The sequence below is a fragment of the Trachypithecus francoisi genome, unplaced genomic scaffold, assembly GCF_009764315.1.
Source record: "Trachypithecus francoisi isolate TF-2019V2 unplaced genomic scaffold, Tfra_2.0 Lachesis_group15, whole genome shotgun sequence".
Lineage (NCBI taxonomy): Eukaryota > Metazoa > Chordata > Mammalia > Primates > Cercopithecidae > Trachypithecus > Trachypithecus francoisi.
In genome coordinates this window covers 32,481,751-32,506,520 of record NW_022681460.1, presented here as the reverse complement: position 1 = coordinate 32,506,520, position 24,770 = coordinate 32,481,751, and the positions used below count along the sequence as shown (strand labels likewise).

Below are 24,770 nucleotides of genomic sequence, written 5' to 3'. Positions count from 1 at the left end.
AACATCTATGATACTGATGCATAAGAAAAAGTATAGTATATCACAATGGATTTGGGTAATTGTGCTTTATCTTCATATATATCTTGTCATTAAAAAAGCAAGACAATTGCTATCAGATAAACATGTTTATTATAGATTTTTCATACATATTTTATGTACTTATTAAAATATTACAAAAAAGCTTATAATCTGATGGTAGTAGACTGTTTACTTGAAAATATTTTCATACATATCAAAATTATATAATAGTTGAGGATGGTATATAATTGGACTGCAAAATGCTTGCTATGAAGTATGTAATAAAGAAGCAGTTTATCATAACTTACAACCTTATAAAGGGTTGCTATCTAGTACAAAGATAACATTTATCTTACAACAAAAATCTGATAGTTTTAAAGGTTAGTCTTATGTAGGATATTTTCCAAAAGACTAAAGAGATAATTCAGGTAAAAAGTTAGAAATGTATAAAACACCATCAGACAGGTTTTTAAAAAAGAACGTATTACAAAATTAGACAATCATCCTCAAAAAAAAAAAAAAACTTTTTGCATCAATTTCTGCTGTTCAAAATGACTGAAGTATTTTTAAATATTTCAGAAACACTTCCTCAAAAATTTTCAAGATGGTAGCTTTCAGATGTTCCCTCAGTCCCAGCGTTGCTCAGATAAATAAATCTCGTGAGAACTTACTACCCACCACAAGCCTTCTGGGGCATGCACAGTGTCTTTTCTTTCTTTTTTTTTTTTTTAAAGGCACAGAGACTCATCATTTTTATTCGGATAACCAATGGTCTCCAAATTATATTGAAAAACAAATCCTAATTAATATCACTCTTGTAAAAAAGTTGAGCACACTTTTCACAAATGATTTATGTAAAAGAGAAGAAAATACACATAATTTTACATAATATCTTAAACTCTTTAATTCCCTACCACACACATTTTGTCTTTTGTTTGCTTTCAGTTTTCTACAATTTCAAACTTGTACCTGTGTTTAATACTGCTTTAGTGTGCTAAAGACATTAACTGATTGCTTTTCTAAATCTAAGGATTATATAGTTTTAGTATAAATATATATTACATATTTTCATAAAATTTTGACAAAACCAAATAAGTAAGCCTTGTTTTAAGTCCATGCTCCTGCCACTGTTTACAAAATCTGATTTAATGATCAAAAAATTCTTGGTTGTCACTCTTCTGTTATAACAATCTTCCTTCTGAACTGCCACCCAGTTTTTACATAATAATAACAAGCAATAGACAAACCAAAGAAATTATGTTAATCTTAGTTCTTCCTCTTGCAGTGTCTTTTCTTCTTACACCCAGTGCTTAGAAATATGCACTCCTCAACCAATGTTCACTGAACTCAACTGCTAAAATTGTAACAGTTAAAATATCAACACAACTCTTAATAAATAAACATTCCTTTGGGAAACTGTGGGAGATCAAAACACTTTTAAGTTTATACAAGTATTCATAAACATAAAATATTCTAGTTTATCCTAATGCCCTAGCTCTTATGAGTGTTATAGAGACAATTAAAAAGGGAAAATTCCTTGAGTAGTTCACATAATGTGGAGAATTTGTTAAAACTGAAAGGCAGTCCAAAATTTTTAAAAGGCATACTAAATATTAGCTATACTCACTATTACATGGTATATAGCAACTTAGTAATTCACAGTACCACATAATTATTTTACTTTAAAAGCAGGTCCCATATTAAGGCCTGCTTTTAAAATTACCACTAAAAAGAAAATATTCTCAATTTGTATATTTAAACCATTAACTTAGATAATATCTTTTAAAGTCTATAAATTTAACATAGCCAAGAGTTGGTATTTGAGAAAAAGGTTTCAGTACAGGGCATGAACAATGAAAAATTATAAAGGCGTGTAATAAAAATGTTCCATAAAAACAAAGATATCTCAAGCAGGTCCACCTATACCTCTAGTTTAGGTTAGAAACTAATTCCGCATTTTAAGAATCGTATAATTTTAAACTTTGCACTACGTCAGCCTAACCTTTTTAAAAAAATGAGTCAGGGCCAGGTGCAGTGCCTCAAGCCTGTAATCCCAGTGCTTTCAGAGGTTGAGGTGGGAGGACTGCTTGAGTCCAGGAATTCGAGGCTGCAGGGTGCTGTGATTACACCACTGCACTCCAGCCTGGGAAACAGAGCAAGAACCTGCCCATTAAAAAACAAAACAAAAATGGGCAGGTGTGGTGTCTCATACCTGAAATCCCAACACTTTGGGAGGCCAAAACAGGAAGATTACTTGAGCCCAGGAATTTGAGACCAGCCTGGAAGATATAGTGAACCCCTGTCTCTACTATGTAAAAAAGTAAGAAGTTTTTTTAAAAAGAGGTTTTCTTATGTGTACCTGAAGCAAAGTAGTAAGTATATCTTTTCTTCTCCAGGCTGTACAAGAGATGACTATAATCACAATTAAAACTCATCTTAGGATCATGGTCCGCCCACGAAGCTACTTTAAACTTTGATGATTCCAAGCAAGGAAGCAATATTTGCTTATTCAAAAAGTACTGTAACAATTTAAAAATACCAACATACGTGTGTCTTAAAAAGACACTGGCAGGCCAGGTGTGGTGGCTCACGCCTGTAATCCCAGCACTTTAGGAGGCCAAGGTGGGTGCATCACCTGAGGTCAGGAGTTTGAGACCAGCCTGGCCAACATGGTGAAATGCCGTCTCTACTGAAAATACAAAAATTAGCTGGGCATGGCGCCACACACCTGTAGTCCCAGCTACTCGGGAGGCTGAGGCAAGACAATCACTTGAACCTGGGAGGCAGAGGTTGCAGTGAGCCAAGATCGTGTTACTACACTTCAGCCTAGGCAACAGAGCGAGACTCTGTCTTTAAAAAAAAAAAAGAAAGATACTGGCTTCAAACATACAATCTGGTAGAGGAATAATATACGATTAGAGAACAAGTTTACCACCCTATACCACAAAACACTCATAGGTGTCAATTCTGAATACAAGGTTTGAAATCTCTTAAACTTTTAAAAATACAGACAACATGTAAGGCTTATAAAAAGGTTTATTAAAATATTTTATTAAAATGATGCCATGTATACTCCAGGTAGTTTAAGAAATGGTATCACTACTGTGAAGGTGAGTGGTTGCGGGGGAAAGAAAAGAAATGGCATCACATACCAGCTCCTGTAATATAATCCCATCGAGTACGGATTTGCAAAAATTTTCACTTCAGATATGAGGTAATATGTTTTCTCCACACCCTGTCCTCACGTATCAGGTAAAAAGAATTTGACTCCTTTAAGATTAAAAAACAAGCACACCTTCATTAAAAGAGATTAAAAGAAAAAAATCATCACATCTTCTTGATTTATAAGCGGTCCCTAAGTCTTCCTTCTATTCTACTGCATTTACAAACTGTTCTTCTTGAAGTTTCAGTTTAAAGTCCTCTCTGATTCTTTCCAGTAACTCTGGTTTAAAAATAACATCCAGTGCTGTCATTGCCAGGGCTTTGGCCGTCCGCAAAGTGTAGAACTGAGCTTCCTGTGATCCTAAAAGGTAGAGAAAATAAAATACCTTCTTACTTATTTAAACTGTATTTAATTTCACAGGTTAGCTATCCGTATCTCAACTGGCTCTCCAACTGCCCACCACAGTGCAGTATTCACTGAGGTGATGTTATGTAGTGAAACAGTAGGTTAAACAGAAAGGCAGCTACTACAGAAGAGTGTGCGTGCCAAAACGGTCACATACAACAACACTTACCAGCAGCTTCAGTGTACTGTTCAGTGTGATTCAAGGCATTAGATCCAATGTGAAAATATGGATGAATTCCAGGAACCACAAAAGTAACATTTCCAAAATCTGTAGATCCTTGGAACACACAAAGGAAAAAAACTCTATTTAAGTATACGTGGTTAAGTATTCTTGAGTTACAAAGTCACAGTCCCTGTTAGAAGAGACCCAGAGAAGTGAGCTTCTTGGAGAGTTGTCCATATGCTCGTGCTTTCACGGGCTCACCTTCCACTGAGTCCGCCACACACTCCTCTGCATCAGTCACATCTCATGAAGGTCACTGCAAACCTGTCCTTGCCTGGTCTTAAGGCTTTTACCGGCCCTCTTAGCCAGCACTCCACACTGTCACTTACTCCCTTTCTTCTCTTCTGTGACACAGCACTTGCATGGTTTCCCTTCTGCCTCTCTGACGGCCCCTTCTTCTGTCTCTCTTGGGGATACAGCCCCCTCTACCTGACGATGAAATATTAGTTACGGGAGACTCCATTCCAGGCCCCTTTCTCTTCTCACTGCATATTCTTTCTCAAGATTTTGTCCATATGTATTGCTTCAAATAATCACCAACTCAAATCTCTTCCCAGTCTCTTCTAAATTCTATGCTCATACATCCAGTTGCCAGCCTGGTATCTTCTCTTGGATGTCTTCAAGGTAGATCAAACTTACCATATCTAAAGTCAAACTCATGATCTTTCTCCTCTTCTACCTCCACCCCACCTATTAACAGTATCTGCCAAATATCTCAGAATCCTAATGCTCTTTGCATCACCATCACCAACACCTGTCTCCAGTTTATGCAATCATTATCTCTTGTCTGAACTAAAAGTTTCCTAATTGGTCTAGCAGCATCTACTCTATTTGCTGATTTTTTTTTTTCAATCTTCATTTACCTTTCCAACCTGATCTCATACCACGTTCCCACTATCCTCGATGCCCCAGCCACTCTAGACACTCACTATGCTCTCCCCGTCACAGAACCCTTGCACATGCTATCCCTGCATCATCCCTGTAACTCTTACTTAACCTTCAAATTCCATCTTAAGCATCATTTTCTCAGCAAAGCTTTACTTACTTCACCTCCCCATAAAGTGAAATTCCTCTAGGACAGGCTCTCACAGAGATGTATTGCTGTCCTTTACAGTACTTTTTAATTTTCCATGTATTGGATGATTTGGTTCATGCTTATCTCAGAAACTAGATTATGAGGCTGTACACGGCAAGAAATAGTATTTGAAATGACTGTGTATCTAACTTCTCACAGGATTGACACACAGACACTTGCTGAAGAAATCACAGTAAAAACAAGGCCTTATGTTCACTCAATGGATATTTACTGAATGTTTATTACATGTCAAACACCAGGCAGGCAAAGTGAGACTACACAGTGAGTGGTAAGAGAACAAAGGAATATGTAACAAAGAGTAGCTAACATTTATCTGGAATACTCCGTTCCAAACACAATCCTCAGTGCTTTGTATGTATTCTCATTAACATTTAGAACAGTTTCCATTTTAAATATGAAGAAACCAAGGCTTATGGGTATTAAGTAACATGCCAATAGTCTCACAGCTGCTAGTTATGTGGCAAATGCAGACTGAGGCCAGACTTTGAGGCACAGTAGCCTCTATAAAAGTACTGCTTCAGAAAATATTCACTAAGCACTTAACTGTGCCAGAAATGGCTCCAGACACTGAGGATGCACAGTGATGGGACATCAGTGAACAGGATGGAAAAAGCCTCTCTGGTGTTTAAAGAGTCTGAACAGTCTGAGTGTGAAAACAAAACAAAACAAAACAAAATAGGATGGACAAAAAAAAGCCTGTTGCATATTTTAAGATATTACTTGTGGAGCTAGACCCTAGAGCCCACAAATCATACCAAAATCACAGCCACTTTATCCTACTGATTTGTCCATTATATAAAACCCAAACCCGGGGTACAGCTGTCCGTGTGTCTTTCCTTCTTCAGCTAGACTGCAGAAACCTGCTAGGGTAAAAGAACAGAACCATGAAGACTGCCTTAACAACAAATTCATGATCTTCAATGCTGAGCTGAGCTCTCATGCTGACCAGAAACAAAAGAAAACATGAAACTCTGATGTCCCTGGCCAGCTCCTCTCAGTGGCAATTCTCTCTCAATCCCTCAGCCCTACCAGCTCAATGCTCACTGTGCACTACTTCCTAAAGGGAAAGTCTCTGAACTCCCTGACCTTCTTCCTGAACATTACATCTACTTCTCAAGTATCTTCCCTTAAAAACTATTTTCGTGGCCAGGCATGGTGGCTCACGCCTGTAATCCCAGCACTTTGGGAGGCCGAGGAGGGCAGATCACGAGGTCAGGAGATCGAGACTATCCTGGCTAACACAGTTAAACTGCGTCTCTACTAAAAATAAAAAAAATAAAAAAAATAAAATTAGCTGGGCGTGTGGCGGGTGCCGGTAGTCCCAGCTACTCGGGAGGTTGAGGCAGGAGAATGGTGTGAACCTGGTAGGCAAAGCTTGTAGTGAGCTGAGATCCGGCCACTGCACTCCAGCCTGGGTGACAGAGCGAGACTCCGTCTCAAAAAAAAAAACAACCAAAAAACAAAAAACTATTTTCTTTTCCATATTTCCCTCAAGCTTGTATCCACTCTATTTTTCTTGAAAGCTAACTCTCTTGAAAAAGAATAGTCTTCCTTTGCTACTTCCACTATCTCACCAGTCAATGCTCTGGGTAGAGAAGTGAGACCCAGCATCTGGTACCACTGGTCTTGTACCATTTTCTTCCAGACAATTTGTGAATTTCTAATTACTAGAATCCAGCGGACACTAGACCATACTCATCCTATTTAGTCTCTACAGCACCTGACATGTTTACGCCTCCTTCTCTTCGGTAAGTTTTGTTCTCCCTTGGCTTCCATGACTCTCCTTCTCCTCTCTCCTGATTGTCTGGCTTTCACTCTGTTGACTGTTGACTACCAATGTCTGATCTCTGGGAATCTTTTTCCTTTATGTATTTGGGCAACCTCGTCGACATCTTCTATTACCTTTCGTATATGGACAACTCCTAAATCTCCAAACTAGACATCTTTTTGGGTTCTAAATTTAACAGGTACTGAAGAGCTCCACTTAGAAATACTATAAGCACCTCAAGTTTAACATACTAGTTTGTAACAACCCCCTCTTACCCTAACCTGCTCTTTCTCTTGAACTCCTTATCTTAATGAAAAACAATGACACCCCATTTCACCACCAAGTCCTTTTGGACCTACTTCATCAACATCTATTTTTAAAACAGAAGATACATCTCTAACTTGCAAATGTGTTAGTAATAATATGCTTTTCAAAGGAAAAAAAACTAACATAACCCCAAATATGCTTATTTCGATTCTAGTTGTCTGTTGCTCCTCAGAAACTGAAAATGCCCCAGATAACTAAGTACTTAGTAACCTGCTTATAGTGATGACTAAGAACGAATTAAAATTCTATATCCCACCTTGGCCACTTACTTAACAATTAAAACTAAAGAAACTTAAACACTAGAAAATACTTAGAATATAGACAAAAATGTAGGTTGACTATTTCTAAAATCAAGTCGGCTCGTTTGACATTCTACACTCACTCAAGAGCCCATTAGTTTCTTTCCTCTAATCATAAAGTTTGTGAAAATATTAAAAATGTCAGCAGTACCTCCCTACCTCCCAAACCATTAAATAAAACCAATTTAACCAAAGATGGTATTTCTCTTCCTCAAATAGCTCAATATATTAAAAAAAGAACTTAATTACCTGAAGGGCCATTCAACATTGTATCTTCTGAAATGAATTCTATTCCTAGTTTTCTTCCATTTTCCATATAGGCTTTCCATAGGCTCTTATTGGGAAGGACATTGTAATAATCATGTGCTCCACTTTTAATTTCCACCTAATAAAAAATTGCAAAACAAACTTTGAAATAAAAAACTCAAATTCACTATCTAATTTTCAAACCAGTGATTGCTCTCTAATAGGAAGAGGTTTTAAGAGAAGATACTTTCCCTTCTAGATATAAACACTCTCAAATCTCTTGCCTTAAAAAAGAAAAAAGAAAAAAAAAAAAGATGTATTTTCTATAACGAGAGTTCCTAAGCCTCTATCTCCTTTATATTATATAAACACTAAACCCCACAATGTCACCAAGCTCTGTACTAGCTAGCGAGTGTCAACTTTAGTCACCTAGATAGGGTGTGAGGAGGGCCCAGAAATGTTTATTAATTTTTAATTATTTTATTTTTAAGATGGAGTCTCACTCTGTTGCCCAGGCTGGAGTACAGTGGTGCGATCTCAGTTCACCGCAATCTCTGCCTCCCAGGTTCAAGTGATTCTCCTGCCTTAGCCTCCCAAGTAGCTGGGATTACAGGCACCAGCCACCAAGCCCAGTTCATTGTTTTTGTATTTTAGTAGAGATGGGGTTTCGCCATGTTGGCCAGGCTGGTCTCGAACTCCTGACTTCAGGTGATCTGCCAGCCTCGGCCTCCCAAAGTGCTGGGATCACAGGCGTGAGCCACTGCGACCAACCTAATTTTTATTTTAACCAGCACCCTCCAAGACATTCTGACACAGGTGACCCAAAAACCACACTCTGAGGAACAGTGCTCTAGGATTCAGTCTCCAAAAAAAAGAAATTAAGCTTTACTAATATTCAATATGCAAACTGACACTGACATCACTGCCTGGTGTGAGAGGTAGAAAAGCACTCTGAGGGAAACGGAGAAGATTTGCAATGAGGAAGGGTTGACAACAGTCCTCATTTATTAATTTCAGAATATAAAGATACGGAAGCAGCTTTTATGTGCCCAGTTAAGTGGATTTACAGATTCAGTTTTGATTAAATGAAAATTGGCAATATTCCCTCAAACTAAAGGTAACACCAATATTAGCAAAAGCCAATCATAAATAGCAGAGATGACATTTCTTTTATTCTTAGCAACATCTATGGTAGAAACTATGACAACTGAATCAGACCTTACAAGCCAGCCAAAATGTCAGAAATTACTAAAAGATTATTTAAAATATAGATTCAGGGCAGGCAAGGTGGCTCACACCTGCAATCCCAGAACTTTGGGAGGTCAAAGCAGGGGGATCACTTGAACCCAGGAGTTTTGAGACCAGTCTGGGCAACATAGGGAGATCCTATCTCTACAAAAAACTTTAAAAATAAATTAATTAAATTAAATACAGATTCAAATCCAGTAACAACAAACCTTACCATAAGGGAATACTGTATGCCTTGAGATATTGCCTAATGATAATAGTTCACATGCATATGTATTTCACAAATAAATATTTATAATTATAAATAAATAAGGGAATAAATATTTAGTTTTTACTGTCCTAGGCTATGGACACTTCATAGTTTTCATTCACTAAATCTATACCCATCTTCTCTAGTCGCAAATGAGAATACATCTTTGCTCCTACATCTGTCCACATGTTTATCTATTCACTACAACACAACATAAGCTTTTATATTCTTATCTTTGCTGACTATATTCCCTAAGAACTGTCAGTCTCTGTCCTTCCCATGCATATCTGAAAGTACGATCACCCTTCAAAACCCAATTCAGGTCTGCAGTCTTCCACAAAACCTTGCTCCAAGGTTAACTGCCCCAGACCACTCTTTCCCACCTCTGATCCTCATGACGCATTCCATACTACTTTCAGGACACGTAACATGCTTTCTGAGAATTACTGCTACTGTGAGATACTGCTACTATATGAATTAATCATACACCTCTAGACTAATAAGAACACAAAAAAATAAGGTAATATAAATGAAGGCTGGGCTCTAAAACCTTCAGAAACATTATCTCATTTAATTTTCACAAGAACCCTAAGATAGACTGTTATTATCTCCATTTTTCAAGCAAGAAAATGGAGGGCCAAAGACACTAAACATTTCTAAAGGTTATAGAATCAGCTAGGTTGAGAGTTATGGGTCAAGATCCTGTTTCGCCAACTAGACCTAAACAGGCTCCCTCCAGGGCAAGATTCTTATCTTGTATAATTCTAAAACTCACTCCACTTTACGCAGTACATGATTGGTATTTAAATACTGCTAATTTTATGGTTCAAAACCAGTTGGCGTGGTGGCTCACACCTGTAATCCCAGCACTTTGGGAGGTTGAGGCAGGTGGATCACGAGGTCAGGAGTTCGAGACCAGCCTGGTCAACATGGTGAAACCTCATCTCTACTAAAGATACAAAAAAATAGCTGGGTGTGGAGGCACGTGCCTGTAATCCCAGCTACTCAGGAGGCTGAGGCAGGAGAATTGCTTGAACCTGCAAGGCAGAGGTTGCAGTGAGCCAAGATCACACTACTGCACTCCAGCCTGGGCCGGGGTGAGACTCCATCTGAAAAAAAAAAAAAAATTAGCTGGGTGTGGTGGCACGCGCCTATAGTCCCAGCTACTTGGGAGGCTGCAGCATGAGAATCGCTTGAACTCAGGAGGTAGAGGTTGCGCTGAGCCAAAATTGCACCATTGCACTCCAGCCTGGGCAACAGAGCAAGACTCTGTCTCAAAAACAAACAAACAAACAAAAACAAATGAATAAAACCTCTTAACTAACTTACGTGTCTATTTTATCTTCCATTCCAGCAAGCCATAGTATTTATATCACTACTATATACATCCTAACTTCAAAAATAGCTTTCACTGGCTGGGCGAGGTGTTTCATGCCTATAATCCCAGTACTTTAGAAGGCCGAGGTGGGTGGATCGCTTGAGCTCAGGAGTTTGAGACCAGCCTGGGCAACATGGTGAGACCCTGTCTCCACAAAAAGATACCAAAAATGAGCCAGGTGTGGTGGTGCATGCTTGTAGTCCCAGCTACTCAGCGGGCTGAGGTGGGAGGCAGAGGTGAGAGAATTGCTTGAGCCTGGAAGGCAGAGGTTGTAGTGAGCCAAGATCGTGCCACCACACTCCAGCCTGGGTAACAGAGCAAGACCCTGCTCCCCCTCCAAAAAAAAAAAAAAAGTTTTTGCTGATTTTGCCACAAAGTTTCCTTTATAGAAACTACATAGAGCAATTCTAAAAGTATAACTGCCAACAAGGAAGAATATTAACTTGTAAAAAGTCAGGGATTCTAGCACAGAAGTATCAGAATTATTCTAATTATTATATAAGTAAGATGACCTGTCACCTTCCCTGTTGCAGGCACTGAGGAGTGAAACATGTAAAAATTAAAGACTTTCACATTAACTATTCAGCCAACAAATTCTGCATATTCAACATGTCACCAAATAAGAGAGTCAAGTTAGGTTTCAATCTAACAGCACTAGCCCACATATATACCTCTGATTGTAACTTAGATTAAGTTTTAAACGTTCTTACTGTGCACCCTGAAGCCAAAGCTGCAGCTCTGAAGCAATCTTCTGCCTTTTTGGTCAAAACTTGAAGTTCTTTCATTGAAGGTGCACGGAAGTAATAGATTAATTCAGAATAAGAGGGAATGATATTGGGTTTTATACCACCATTTTTTATTATACCTATAAAAAGAACCAAATTACTAGAATTAAGCTTGGTGACCATTTATTTAAGCTTAAATACACTCATTAAGTTTTTCAGTCAATATGTTCATAAAGAAAAATAATTTAAACTCACTAGCTCCACCAATATACCAATCAAAGATTTTGATATGTTGTACAACTGAAATTTCTGTACATAGGGTGATATTTTTTGGCTGATAAGAAAAAAATAATTACCCATATGTACTTCATTCAAAGGAATTTATATAATGTTAAGAAATTATGTTACAGACTATAATGAAACTTAAAAATTATATAACCACACACACACAAAAACTTAGTAACATCTTAAGCTTTCTGGAAAAGATTTTACCATACCTCCACAACGGTATGAGGTTCTATAATTACCCTCCTACCTCAGGAATCCCATGAACATTTTAAATGGCATTTAGCTCTAGAAAAATAATTTTCATGCCAAGAAAAAAACCAATGCAGGTCAAAGATCACTAAGTATTATCAACTGTCAAAACAAATGCATTTATTTGGAATTATAAAGAATTAAGATTTATTCATTTGAAGTAATAACTAAAATAGATACGAAAAATCCAATGTCATATGACCTACTTTAAAAAAATATTTCTACACATTCCTGTTTGTTCCTTTTAAAGAAACTAAGACAGGAAAACTGGTAAAAGTACAATTACAAATTGACTTCAGGCTACAGCAAAATCAGGTAAAGAATAGATACTAAAATATAATAATTTCCTAAATCATAAAGAAACAAATTAAAAAACAAAAGTGTGCCTTCAAGATAGTACTTTATGACTGTATTTATATTATGGTGACATATGTATAATTTTAAAAGACACTATTCAGAACCAGGCTTAGTGGCTCACACCTATAATCCCAGTACTTTGGGAGGCTGAGGTGGGCAGATCACTTGAGGCCAGGAGTTTGAGACCAGCCTGGCCAACATAGCAAGACCCCATCTCTGCAAAAAATACAAATATTAGCTGGATGTGGTGGTGCTCGCCTGCCTGTAATCCCAGCTATCTGGGAGGCTGAAGCAGGAGGATCACTTGAACCCAGGAAGCGGAAGTTGCAGTGAGCCGAGATTGCACCACTGTACTCCAGCCTGGGCAATAAAGCAAGACTGTCTCAAACACAAAAAAACACCCAAAAAAAGATATTACTCAGGACTAACGGCACTTAAATAAAACTAGCAGTTACTATACATTTTTTTAATTGAGGAAGTAACAAAATTTGGTTATCATTAAGAAATAATGAGGACAATTGGAAAATCAAGATCCAATTTTCAAACACCCACTGAAAGAACACAGTTCCTTACATAAAACCTTTGATACTGAAAGATGACATTCCATTTATGTACAATAATCAAAACTGTCTTTCTACCCATATATAGACAAACATCTTAGTATCCTGTCACATTCATTTCTGAAAATATGCTTAAAAATCAGAATATTCATATGAAGTACAAAAATATTTCCAAATTTTAAAAAATTGAATATTAAATAATTATACTGCACTGAACTCTATTAAGCACCATCTATTATAGAAGGTATTTGACATTCATACCATGAACTCTCCAGGTTGGTTTCATTTGCTGTCTGAACACAGACAGATTGTTATAGGCCAGCACAGCAGCATCTAATGCATTTAATCCTTCCCAGGGATAAGCAGCAGAATGAGATGCTTTTCCATAGTATTTCACAGTCACACTAGGAAATAAAAAATCATTTGAAATTACTTTTCTTATTATTGCTAAAGTAGTCAGAATTACCCAACTACTATTCAAAATTAATTCACATTGCTGGACTTTTGATTTGCAAGTTATCTGTAGTAGTAACACTATAATTTATTTATGTTAGATATAGTTTATTATTAGGTAACATAGTGCTCGACACAAAGAAAGCATTCCCAAAAAAGAGAGAAAAAGAGAACAGATTAAATGTATACACAATTTGATTCAAACAAACATGCAATATGGTATCAAGTGCTGAAATTACAAAAAAAAAAAAAAAAATGGATCCTGTATGTTTGTACATAGCATTGTGATGATTCTGTATCAAAAGTCTGCAAAAAATCAGAAATTCTGTCTGAAGAGGTGGAAGGTCAGGAAAGACAGAAAGGAGTTACTATTTGAAGTGGGTTAAGACAACCTCTGAAAATCAGATTATATTCAATGTTATCACAAGATACCCTAGTATTAAAGCAGTTGTTCCTGACCAATATCCGATATTTTATTAATGTTCCAAAATGCCTATATCACTAATATTTTACATTTTTATAAATTGTTACTCCACTTACAAAGAGTTCTCACACCAGTCTAACTCTCTAATACAAAAAAAAAAAAAAATTAGAGAAAGGATTGTGTGTTGAATAGTTACTTATAAAGCTCTGTGATTGGCCGGGCGCGGTGGCTCAAGCCTGTAATCCCAGCACTTTGGGAGGCCGAGACGGGCGGATCACGAGGTCAGGAGATCGAGACCATCCCGGCTAACCCAGTGAAACCCCGTCTCTACTAAAAAATACAAAAAAACTAGCCGGGCGAGGTGGCGGGCGCCTGTAGTCCCAGCTACTGGGGAGGCTGAGGCAGGAGAATGGCGTAAACCCGGGAGGCGGAGCTTGCAGTGAGCCAAGATCCGGTCACTGCACTCCAGCCTGAGCGACAGAGCGAGACTCCGTCTCAAAAAAAAAAAAAATAAATAAATAAATAAAGCTCTGTGATTGACTTGCCTAGATAACACTTTTTAAGCCTGATTAATAGTACCCACATTTAGATGATTAAAAAATCTGGACTTATTTTAATGGGTTAGATTCAGAAGTCCTTAGAATGCTTGTGATATTTCTTAACTGATTCCAGACATTTTATTAGCAGGACAAAAATCAAGTAAAAATATCAAACATATATTAGATTTCAGGATACTGTATTGTTATTTCCTTGATATATATCTTATCACCATGACCTTGAAATGAATTTTTTTTTTTGGATACTCATCTCGCTCTGTCACCCCAGCTGGAGTGCAGTGGCGCAATCACAGCTCACTGCAGTCTCAACCTTCCGAGTTCAAGCAATCCTCCTCTGCCTCAGCCTCCCACAGATGAATAGCTGAGACCACAGGAGTGCTCCATGTCCAGTTAATTTTTTATTTTTTTGTAGAGCCTGGGTGACAAAGCGAGACTCTCTTGAAAAAAAAAAAAAAAGAATTTTTAAGAAAAGTGGATTAGTAATTAAAAAAAAAAAAGGAATTCTTGATCTTGTTCTTTTTTTTTGAGGTGGAGTTTCACTTGTCGGGCAGCCAGGCTGGAGTGCAGTGGCGCAATCTCGGCTCACTGCAACCTCTGCCTCTCTGGTTCAAGCAATTCTCCTGCCCCAGCCTCCCGAGTAGCTGGGATTATAGGCGCCCACCACCATGCCCAGCTAATTTTTGTATTTTTAGTAGAGATGGGGTTTTGCCAAGTTGGCCAGGCTAGTCTCGTACTCCTAACCTCAGGTGACCCACCCATCTCAGCCTCCCAAAGTGCTAGGATTACAGGTGTGAGCCACTGCACCTGACCTCTCTTTTCTATCTTAAAAGATGACCAAAGAAGGCCAGGTGTGATGACTCATGCCTGTAACCCCAGCACTATGGGAGGCTGAGGTGGGTGGATCACTTGAAGTTAGGAGTTCAAGACCAGCCTGGCCAACATGGTGAAACCCCATTTCTACTAATAAAGTATAAGCTGGGCGTTGTGGTGCATGCCTGTAATCCCAGCTACTCGGGAGGCTGAGGAAGGAGAATCACTTGAACCTGGGATGCAGAGGTTGCAGTGAACCAAGATGGCACCACCGCACTCTAATCTGAGCAACTGAATGAGACTCAGTCTCAAAAAAAAAAAAAAAAAAAAAAAGAGAGAGAGAGAGATGATCAATGAGAAAGCTAAGAAGGCAGACACTAAGAGAAGGCCTGGGGTCAAATGCACTAACTTCAGAACCAAGACCATGAAGCCTAACCCTAAGTCCCAGAAGGGTAACGAACTGCAGAGCCTGCCTGTATATGCAGGCCCCTTCTAGCCAAAGGCAAGGGCAGAAATTTCTAATCCCCATTGTTTTCTAGAGATGGACTACTTTACCACCATCCTTGAAACCAAAGTTCAAAGATTCCTCCTACTGTCACAGTACCAATTCCCAGTGATAAGAAGGAAGATATCCTAATAGTTAAAACGATTGAAAACAGGGCCTGGTAAGGTGCTAAGAGGTGGGATACGTGGGTACAATCTAGAAGCACTGCTGTGATGGTTCTGCCATCACTCCTTAGGTATGAGTTACTTCTGAGGAAAACACATGGTTTTGCTGAAGCAGCTAAGCAGTGGCTCCTTGTGCCTGGACCATTAACTACTATTGCTGCGGGAAGTCAGGGACCCCGAAAGGAGGGACTGGCTGAAGCCATGGCAGAAGAACATAAATTGTGAAGATTTCATGGACACTTATTAGTTCCCCAAATTAATACTTTTATAATTTCTTACACCTGTCTTTATTGCAATCTCTGAACATAAATTGTGAAGATTTCATGGACACTCATCACTTCCCCAAACAATACCTTTGTGATTTCCTACACCTGTCTTTAATCTCTTAATCCCGTCATCTTTGTAAGTTGAGGAGGATGAATGTCACCTCAAGACCCTGTGATGATTACATTAACTGCACAAATTGTTTGTAGAGCATGTGTGTTTGAACAATATGAAATCTGGGCATCTTGAAAAAAGAATAGGATAACAGCAATGTTCAGGTAACAAGAGAGATAAGACTTCTGGCCGCAGGTGAGCCAGATGGAACAGAGCTATATTTCTCTTCTTTCAAAGGCAAATAGGAAAAATATCGCTAAATTCTTTTTCTCAGCAAGGAACATCCCTGAGAAAGAGAATGTGCCCTGAGGGTAGGTCTATAGATGGCCCCCTTAAGGTGGCTGCCTTTTACGGTCGAAGCCGAAGGGATAAAATAAGCCCCAGTCTCCTATAGCGCTCCCAGGATTATTAGGATGAGGAAATTCCTGCCTAATAAATTTTGGTCACACAGGTTGTCTGCTCTCAAACCCTGTTTCCTGATAAGATGTTATCAATGGGCCGGGCGCGGTGGCTCAAGCCTGTAATCCCAGCACTTTGGGAGGCCGAGACGGGCGGATCAGGAGGTCAGGAGATCGAGACCATCCTGGCTAACACGGTGAAACCCCGTCTCTACTAAAAAAAATACAAAAAACTAGCCAGGCGAGGTGGCGGGCGCCTGTAGTCCCAGCTACTCGGGAGGCTGAGGCAGGAGAATGGCGTAAACTGGAGAGGCGGAGCTTGCAGTGAGCTGAGATCCGGCCACTGCACTCCAGCCTGGGCAACAGAGCGAGACTCCGTCTCAAAAAAAAAAAAGATGTTATCAATGACAATGTGTGCCTGAAACTTCGTTAGCAAATTTAATTTCGCCCCATCTTGTGGTCCTGTGATCTCGCCCTGCCTCCACTTGCTTTGTGATATTTTATTACCTTGTGAAGTATGTGATCTCTGTGACCCACACCCTATTCATGCACTCTCTCCCCTTTTGAAAATCGCTAATAAAAACTTGCTGGTTTTACGGCTCGGAGAGCAGACACCCAGCTTTAAATTTCTCTCTCTTGTGCTCTTTCCCTTTATTTCTCAAACCATCCGAGACGCCTAGGAAATAGAAAAGAATCCATGATAAATATCGGGGGTGGGGTTTTCCCCCGATATACTATGGTTACTACTATGGTTGAAATTTCTGGTATAAAAAATCCAAACCACTTCAATGACGTGTGCTCCTAGGTACTAAAAAGTGAGTTCTTCAACATAAAGACAGACAAATAAAAGGTTTCAGTACAAGACAAATCGGAAAAGCACAGAATGAGAAGTTCCACAAAAATCACAGCTACTCATGTTCCATATTCTCTCTCAGGACATAATTTATCCTCTTTGCAAAGAACTCAAATTAAAGTAAATAAAATGGAGAAGGGTGTTTTCTTTCCATATCTAATAGAACGATCTCTTGCAAATCTATTCAGTTGCAAAGACAACTTCATATCAAAGGATAGATGCTTTCCAGACACCAGACTATTGACAGTTCAAAAGAGAACTTAATTGTCAACATGTTTGTTATTCCTATGGTTTCTAAGTGCTACTACTTTAATACTCCAATTATGAACACCATAATGAATCTCAATTAAAAGAGGCTTGCCAAATGTCACTCCATAGATCAAGACATCTTGTCATTGTCTTTCAATTTACTTCTTAAATGTACAAATGAGTCTTCATCTCTGGTTTAGACATAAAAGTATTCTACAGCCTGTGTTCCCCTAAGAAGTTTATCTTCAACTTGATTACTTACTCATGTTCAGCCATATCTGGTAGATAAGCAGCATTCTCTTGTGATGGATGGGCCATAAAAACAACATCAAGATTTGTAAAAGCCCCTGCTTCAATTAAATCAATTTTGCCACCACCATCTTCTTCTGCAGGGGTTCCCAGGACAATTACCTAGAAAGAAATACTCATGTCAGGGAAAAACAACAAAATCCTCATAGGAAAATATCAAACAGGTTCACCTGCATATGTATTCACAATCTATATTAAAGTCCTTAACCTATTAAGAGAGGTTTTGTTCTATGATGCTTACGCAGTGGACATCAACAAATGGTGCTAAATTAATCACAAAATGTACACTGTTATACCAACTTGGTGCAAAGTATGTACTAAAGACACTATAAAAAGCTTTTCCCAATTTTACAAGTCAACTAATGGCAAAGATTAAAAAAAAAATACTATAAGTTTAGTTCCTCCAAATTTGTTAGGATTTGTTTCATAAAGCTTCCTCTCGACTAAGCCTTTTAGTGTATGTATATAATTATTCTTAAGTACTTTATAGGTCAGGAACTTTCTGGTAACTTACTACTTATCCTCACAACAACCCTGTGAGGTAGGTGGGCGATCTCTATCATCATTTTACAGGGGGTGTTTTTGAGGAATTGAGTGAAGTGTCTTGCCCCAGGTCACAGAGCAAGTCTTCAAGCAGAATTAGGATTAGATGTCCTGACCTTCTGGCCTCAACTCTGATTCTTTACTGGGCTACCTACTTTAAAACTCTTAACTCATTAATCCTTTATGAAGAACATTAAACAAGTCTTAATGCCATAGTTAGAAACAGCCAACTATTACACAAACTTACTAATTCGATTCCACCAGTTCAACCAGGCAGATTTATTGGTCACCAAACACCTAATTAAACAAAAGAGAACTTTACAGAATAAACATTTTACTTTGATATTTAAGTTTAACTTCTTCAAACAATTTTAAAAATCAAAATAAACAACTAATATATTTTCAAGATCATGTATAAGAACACAATGAAACAAGCTGGAAAAAAGTCTTGGCTTGGAAAGGAAATCAACTTAAATTCCATTTTCCGATAATTAAAAACTTAACCTTGCTAAAACTGAGAACAACCATTTGAAATTAGAAGTGTGGGCTGGGAGCGGTGACTCATGCCTGTAATCCTAGCACTTTGGGAGGCCAAGGCGGGCAGATTACCTGAGGTCCGGAGTTCGATACCAGCCTGGCCAACATGGCTAAATCCTGTCTCTACTAAAAAATTCAAAAATTAGTTGGGCGTGGTGGCACGCACCTGTAATCCCAGCTCAGGAGGCTGAGGTACGAGGATTGCTTGAACCCGGGAGGTGGAAGTTGCGGTGAGCCAAGATAGCACCACTGCACTTGGCCTGGACGACAGAATGAGACTGTCTCCAAAAAAAAAAAAAAAAGGTGTATTACAATTTCCCAAAGTCTAGCTTTTTTTGGCGGTTCTAGCGGTTCTACAGTGCTCAAACTCTGACATGAAGCTGCTCCTCTTTTTTTTAAATTTTTTTTTTAGAGGGAGTCTCGCTCTGTCGCCCAGGCTGGACTGCAGTGGCACGATATTGGCTCACTGCAACCTCTGCCTCCTGGGTTCAAGAGATTCTCCTGCCTCAGCCTCCCAAGTAGCTGGGATTACAGGCGTGAGCCACTACGCCCAGTTATTTGTTGTTGTTGTTGTATTTTAGTAGAGACAGGGGTTTCACCATGGTGGCCAGGCGGGTCTCGAACTCCAGACCTCAACTGATCCGCCCGCAGCTCTTCATTCTTAACCCTTAACTCATTAAATACAATGTGCCTGTCGCTGACTACTCAGAACCTTTCAGAAACGTGGTTGAAGTGAAATCTTTTCCAGTATTTTGTGACATGGCAAAGGATGCTCCCCCCAACCCAAACAAAAACCTAACAAATACAAAAACGAGCCCCCAGAGACAGAAAAGAGAAGGCAGCTAAAGTGAAAAAGCCACAAAAGATGTAGTGTTAGGATAAAAGAGGAAGGTTACTGACACTGGGGAAAATGAGCTAAAGAGTATAAAAATAAAACAATTGTTTTCCCCTTAACCTGAATGACGATTGAATCTTAGCTCACAGTGTAGAATATACCATCTGGAAAAACAGAGTAACACAGGATTAAACTTGCCCTACGAAAAACATAAACGACATTTCCCCGTTTAAAAAGACGAGATATTTCTTAAAATCATAAGACAAAAAAAATTAAGACTTAAGGATGTATTAAGCATCTATGTATAATGCTCATTCACTTCCCCTTTATTTGTATACTTCTAGGGGTTTGGTGGTTTAGCGACTGAAAATTCCTATCCAAATACCAATGACTTGAATCACAACATTTCCCAGGACTGCCACAAAAGATTTGGAGACGAATAAAAAGGGGCCGTACGATTCCTTACAAAAAGTTATTTCCTCCTGAGATTGATGGCACAACCTTGTCAGCAAATTGAGGTGGCCTCTCAGTTACCAAAAATAACCCGTAACAAACACCAGGCTTGGGTGTAAGTTCTTTCCTAAGGGAACAACTCAGCAGAGCTGTTTACAATTAGAGAGGAGGAAACAATAACCTGCAAGATGTTGCTAGGGTCGGCAACGCGAATCGACTTTGGGGGTTCAGCTCTGCTCCTGCGCTGAGGCGAGGCCCGCACGTTTACCCCGGTCCCGCACACACCTGCCACGGGCGGAAGGGCACCCAGACGCGCGGGACGCACCAGGGTCCCGCCCTTCCCGGGCAGTCGGATGGGGTCCCGCACCCGGGCCCCACCTCACCTTCACGGGCGGAGGCGGCCTGGGGAGGCCCTCCAAGGCCCCCCTCAGGCCCAGCGCGGCCGCCGCCCCGACCTCGGCGATGAGGTTGTGGCCGCAGGCGTGGCCGATGCCAGGCAGCGCGTCGTACTCGCAGAGGAAGCCCAGGTGCAGCGGGCGTGGCGCGGCGCTCGGCGCCTGGGCCTCCGGCGGCTCCCACTCCGCGCGGAAGGCCGTGGGCAGCTGGTAATGCGGCTGCACTGCCCAGGAGGCGGCTGGCGGCTCCCGCTCGAAGAAGTGCGTCAGCACGCGGTGGGCATGGTGCTCCTCGTAGGCCAGCTCGGGCTGGCCCCAGATCGCGCGACTCAGGGCCCCCAGCCGCTCGGCCGCCTCGTCGATGCACTCCGCCGCGCGCAGCTTCAGTAGCTCCAGCTCGGAGCGGCCATCGCATGCGCCCCCTTCCACGGACCGCTCCCCTCCCGGCCTCATGCTGCTCGAGCCAGCTGCTCTCGGTGCCCTCTCGCTCCCTCGCTCGGCTGCAGGTAGCAACGGCCCGCGCACGCGCCCAGCGGCCTCCAAGACCCCGGCGGAGCACGCACGCCGGCCACACAGCTCCTGAGGCGCCGCCTCCAGTCCCGGGGCCGCCCCCGGCGCCCCGCGGGAAACGCTGGCGGCCGCTCGCATCCTGCCAGGCGCTCTCCCCCGCCGTGGGGTTTTGGGGGTGCTGTGGAGAAGGCGGGGCTCGGGACTCTACCACCTCCTTGGCTGCTCTGGCCTTCTGAGTTATGCTCTAAGATTATCGCTTACTTTTCCGTTGTTGCGTACTTCCCACAGCAGCAGAATGATAACGGTTTTATTAGTTAATAGCCATCAGAGACAGACCAAGTGGAACATAGTCCTCGGAAAAACGCCACTCTCTAGCATTAGTAATTAAAAACCTCACCAGGTTTGTATTTCCTGAAGGAGGCCGTCAGTGTCAATGCTGTACTAAGGACGTTACTATACGTAAGTTTCGGTACTGCCCCCACTTTCTTCTTGAGGTTGTATTACTAAAAGCTGCAGCTACTCTCTACAGTTTTCTCATTAGTTACTGATGTCTGGAACAGCAGCTAGATTATGCAGTAAGCTCTTGGTATGTATTAGCTATTATATAATAATTTATTTGAATAGAGAACTAAAAATTTGAAATGAGTTAAAACGAAAGAGTTAAAAGATTTATGGTAATAAATAGTCATACTGTTTTGTTGATTTGGACAGTTGTCTTGAACAGCTTTGAAAGAGAACATATGACAGGTTTCGTTAATAATTTTAATTGATGCTGAACTCCACTAACATGCTATGTTCAGCTGGTGTTACATTATAACTGGGTTTTTAAATTACCCAATGAAAAAATTCAAGATGTGATGCTCTTGTTTTTCTCCAGAGTGAAGCACAAAGTCTGAAAAACTGTTGTTGACGATATGCCTATTAATAACACTGTAGATGTTTATATTCTGAGGTTTTCCACATATTAAAAGCTTCTATCAGCTCTTCATACCCTATCATCTTTCCTTAATTTGTCTCAACTATGTTAAGTGGGACACAATATGTTGTGATAAACCAAATGTATATTTTGAAAATAAGTCTAAAGGAAGCTAACATGCATGAAGACTATCAACTACTGTTTTTACTACTCTATATGCTAATAATACCAGAGTAAATGTCACATTCCATTCGCGTCTGAAAACACTTTCTTTCTCAGTTAACACTCTAACAAAAACTCAGCTCTAAAAACAACAAATGTGTTATTAAATTCCTGGGCCCCCTTGGTGATACTTAATAAATCTTTCTCTGGTATTCTGCTGATGAAAATTTTCCCTGTATCCACGAGATTCAATATTATCCTGCTCAGTTAGTTGGCTAAAAAAAAGGCGGGGGGATTGGAGAGCAAAAGCAATATGACATTTGTAGAGCAATTACTCTGTGCCAGGCACTACACTGTTCCAAGGGCTTAGCATGTGTTAACTCATTTAATCCTCATAGCAAACTATGAGGTTGTTAATGTGGTTATTTATCTTCACTTTACAGATGTATATCCAAGGTTATAGAGCTAGTAACTAGTGGACCCACTGTAGAACAGAAGCCTCTAGTGGTGGACTTTCAGCCACCATTGTCTATTGCTTATGTAAACAGACATGCAAATTCATAAATGCATCTACAGCTTATCTATTCAAATCAGAACCCACAACAATCACTCATTTTGAATAAATTTTACTGCAGCAACTCTGTCTGCTGACATCAGTAGAACCCATGTTTGCCCTCCTCAGGCATCAATAAACAGCAACAGAAAAGGGATGCATATAATTTCATAGAGAAGCTGCTATTTATATTGCTTTGCAGGAATTAACAAAGCTGCCACTTGAGGTGGAGGAAAGACAGATTCATTTCAAGCTCTGTTCCTTGTGTATATATGTGGGTGGATGGGTATACATGCCCACAGGCATGTATGTATTCCGCTTCTACTGTTGACACCTTGTATTTCTTGCCCATGGTATTTTGCACTCTTGAATTCATTTATCTGATAAACTCTGATAACTTGCTGACCGTTTATCTTCCTCTCCAGCCTTTAACCTCTTTTGTTTTCCCACTGCATTCCCCAGCACCTAACATCTTACGGTCAGCGTTTCCTCCATGTTAATAAGTATTTGTTGGCTGCTTATTCTTCTTGAATCTAATAAACTAATTGAGTAATGGCAGCAATTAACCACTAAACTACACTGACTACCAGCAGACATTGTTATGCTTCTTCCTAGACTTCTCAGTCCTTTATGTGCAGCTGGGGGCAGGAAGAATTGCTTCTGGAAGCTGACAGAGTTGGACATGTGGCCTTCTTGAATCTGGGCAGCTCATAAATTCTTACTATTACTTTCATTTGTACCCATAATATTCATACAACTGTCTACCCTATCTATGTGCTACTGGTAAGGAACCTGGATATTTTTATTAGAAACAAAAAGATTTATACAAGCTCCTTTCCTTTAGCTGGTGCTGGATCTGAGGAAACAACACAGTATCCAGAATTCAGAATTTAGTATCAAGATATGTGTGTGTGTGTGTGTGTGTGTGTGTGTGTATGTGTGTGTGTGTATATATATGTGTGTGTGTGTGTATATATATATATAACCTTTTTTGGGGGGTGAGAGTACAGATAGTTCTCTCTTGAGGACTGGTTTTAAAGTATATAAATATTCTTTCTTGGCTCCTGATGAGAAAAAAAGGGGAAAAAATATATAAAGATTCCTCTTCTTTCCTGGCTGCTTACAAAACCACCTGTCATCACAACTGACTCAATAACTTTGAGAACAGGACATTCATGACAAATGAGTGCTGTGGTAGAAAGAGTGGATCAAAAATTTCCTTTACCCTGGAAAAGCAATATTATTCATGTCTGAAATACAGCCAAATTGTACAAGACTATACTGGATATTATTTTGGGCTTCAGATTCAGAACTCCTTTTGACAAGGCAGCAGGCTTTTGTATGGTTTATATTATTTGAATTAAGATAGAAATAATAAAATCCCCAACAGAGCAAAGCACAAGCTCATGGCAAAGTACGAGCTGAATGAGAAAAAAAAAAAAGTTTTTGAAAACATAGAAAAAGGAATGGGAGAAAAAGTAAATAGAAGTACCAGAGAGCTTCAGTGCAGGCTTTCAGGAATGAAAAGCAAACAAACGAATTGTGGGAGTAAGGAATAAAAAGTGCAAAAATGATTTGATCCATGGAGAGAGTGCAGATATTTCACCAAAAAAAAAAAAATCAAACTTATAATACCTTCAAAATATACAATATTTCCAAAAGTACATGTAAATCCAGTCTACATCTTTTCAGTTTAACAATACTTGGAACTACAGCAATTTTCTCCTGAATAAAATGCTGACCACTGCACGATTTGGGGATTGCTGCTACCAGCATGGAGAAGCAGCAAATCACAGTGTCACTCTAGTATACTGGTCATTTACAACATTCTCCTAAGCATCCCCAGACACACATGCAAACTTGGTTAACTCCAGAAACCTCTCTAGCTGAAATAAACACATAACATGCACTAGATAGCACATGTAAAATCAATCTGGGCTAAGGTGTTGGAAGAGCTGGTTGTCATATGGCAGAAAGCAGACAAGAGAGTAGGTGAGCAGAAAGGTGAATTTGATTGGGGATGAAGGGACATAGAGGAAGTGTACAACACATTGCTAAGGAATTACAACTTTATGCTGGTTTTGGTGGCTCATGCCTGTAATCCCAGCACTTTGAGAGGCCGAGGTGGGAGGACAGCTTGAGCCCAGGGGTTCAAAACCAGCCTGG

The 24,770-nt window shown here is 39.9% G+C and overlaps 1 protein-coding gene across 3 annotated transcripts; it reads right to left on the bottom strand.

Annotated features, from left to right (window-relative positions):
* Nucleotides 1-110: 110 nt before the first annotated feature.
* Nucleotides 111-24,770, bottom strand: PM20D2 (peptidase M20 domain containing 2). 3 transcript variants are annotated; one of them, XM_033234575.1, is made up of 7 exons: nt 20,452-24,770; nt 17,654-17,802; nt 12,862-13,004; nt 11,132-11,286; nt 7,549-7,684; nt 3,756-3,863; nt 111-3,541 (listed from the first exon to the last, which is right to left on the bottom strand). In XM_033234575.1, the coding sequence occupies exons 1-7, from the start codon at nt 21,109-21,111 to the stop codon at nt 3,387-3,389; spliced, it is 1,506 nt and encodes a 501-aa protein (XP_033090466.1). In that variant the 5' UTR covers nt 21,112-24,770; the 3' UTR covers nt 111-3,386. The 3 variants fall into 3 exon arrangements, with proteins under 3 accessions (XP_033090466.1, XP_033090468.1, XP_033090469.1); XM_033234577.1 differs by lacking the exons at nt 111-3,541; nt 3,756-3,863 and adding an exon at nt 3,870-5,768 and having other exon boundaries at nt 20,452-21,371; XM_033234578.1 differs by lacking the exons at nt 111-3,541; nt 3,756-3,863 and adding an exon at nt 3,870-5,765 and having other exon boundaries at nt 20,452-21,370.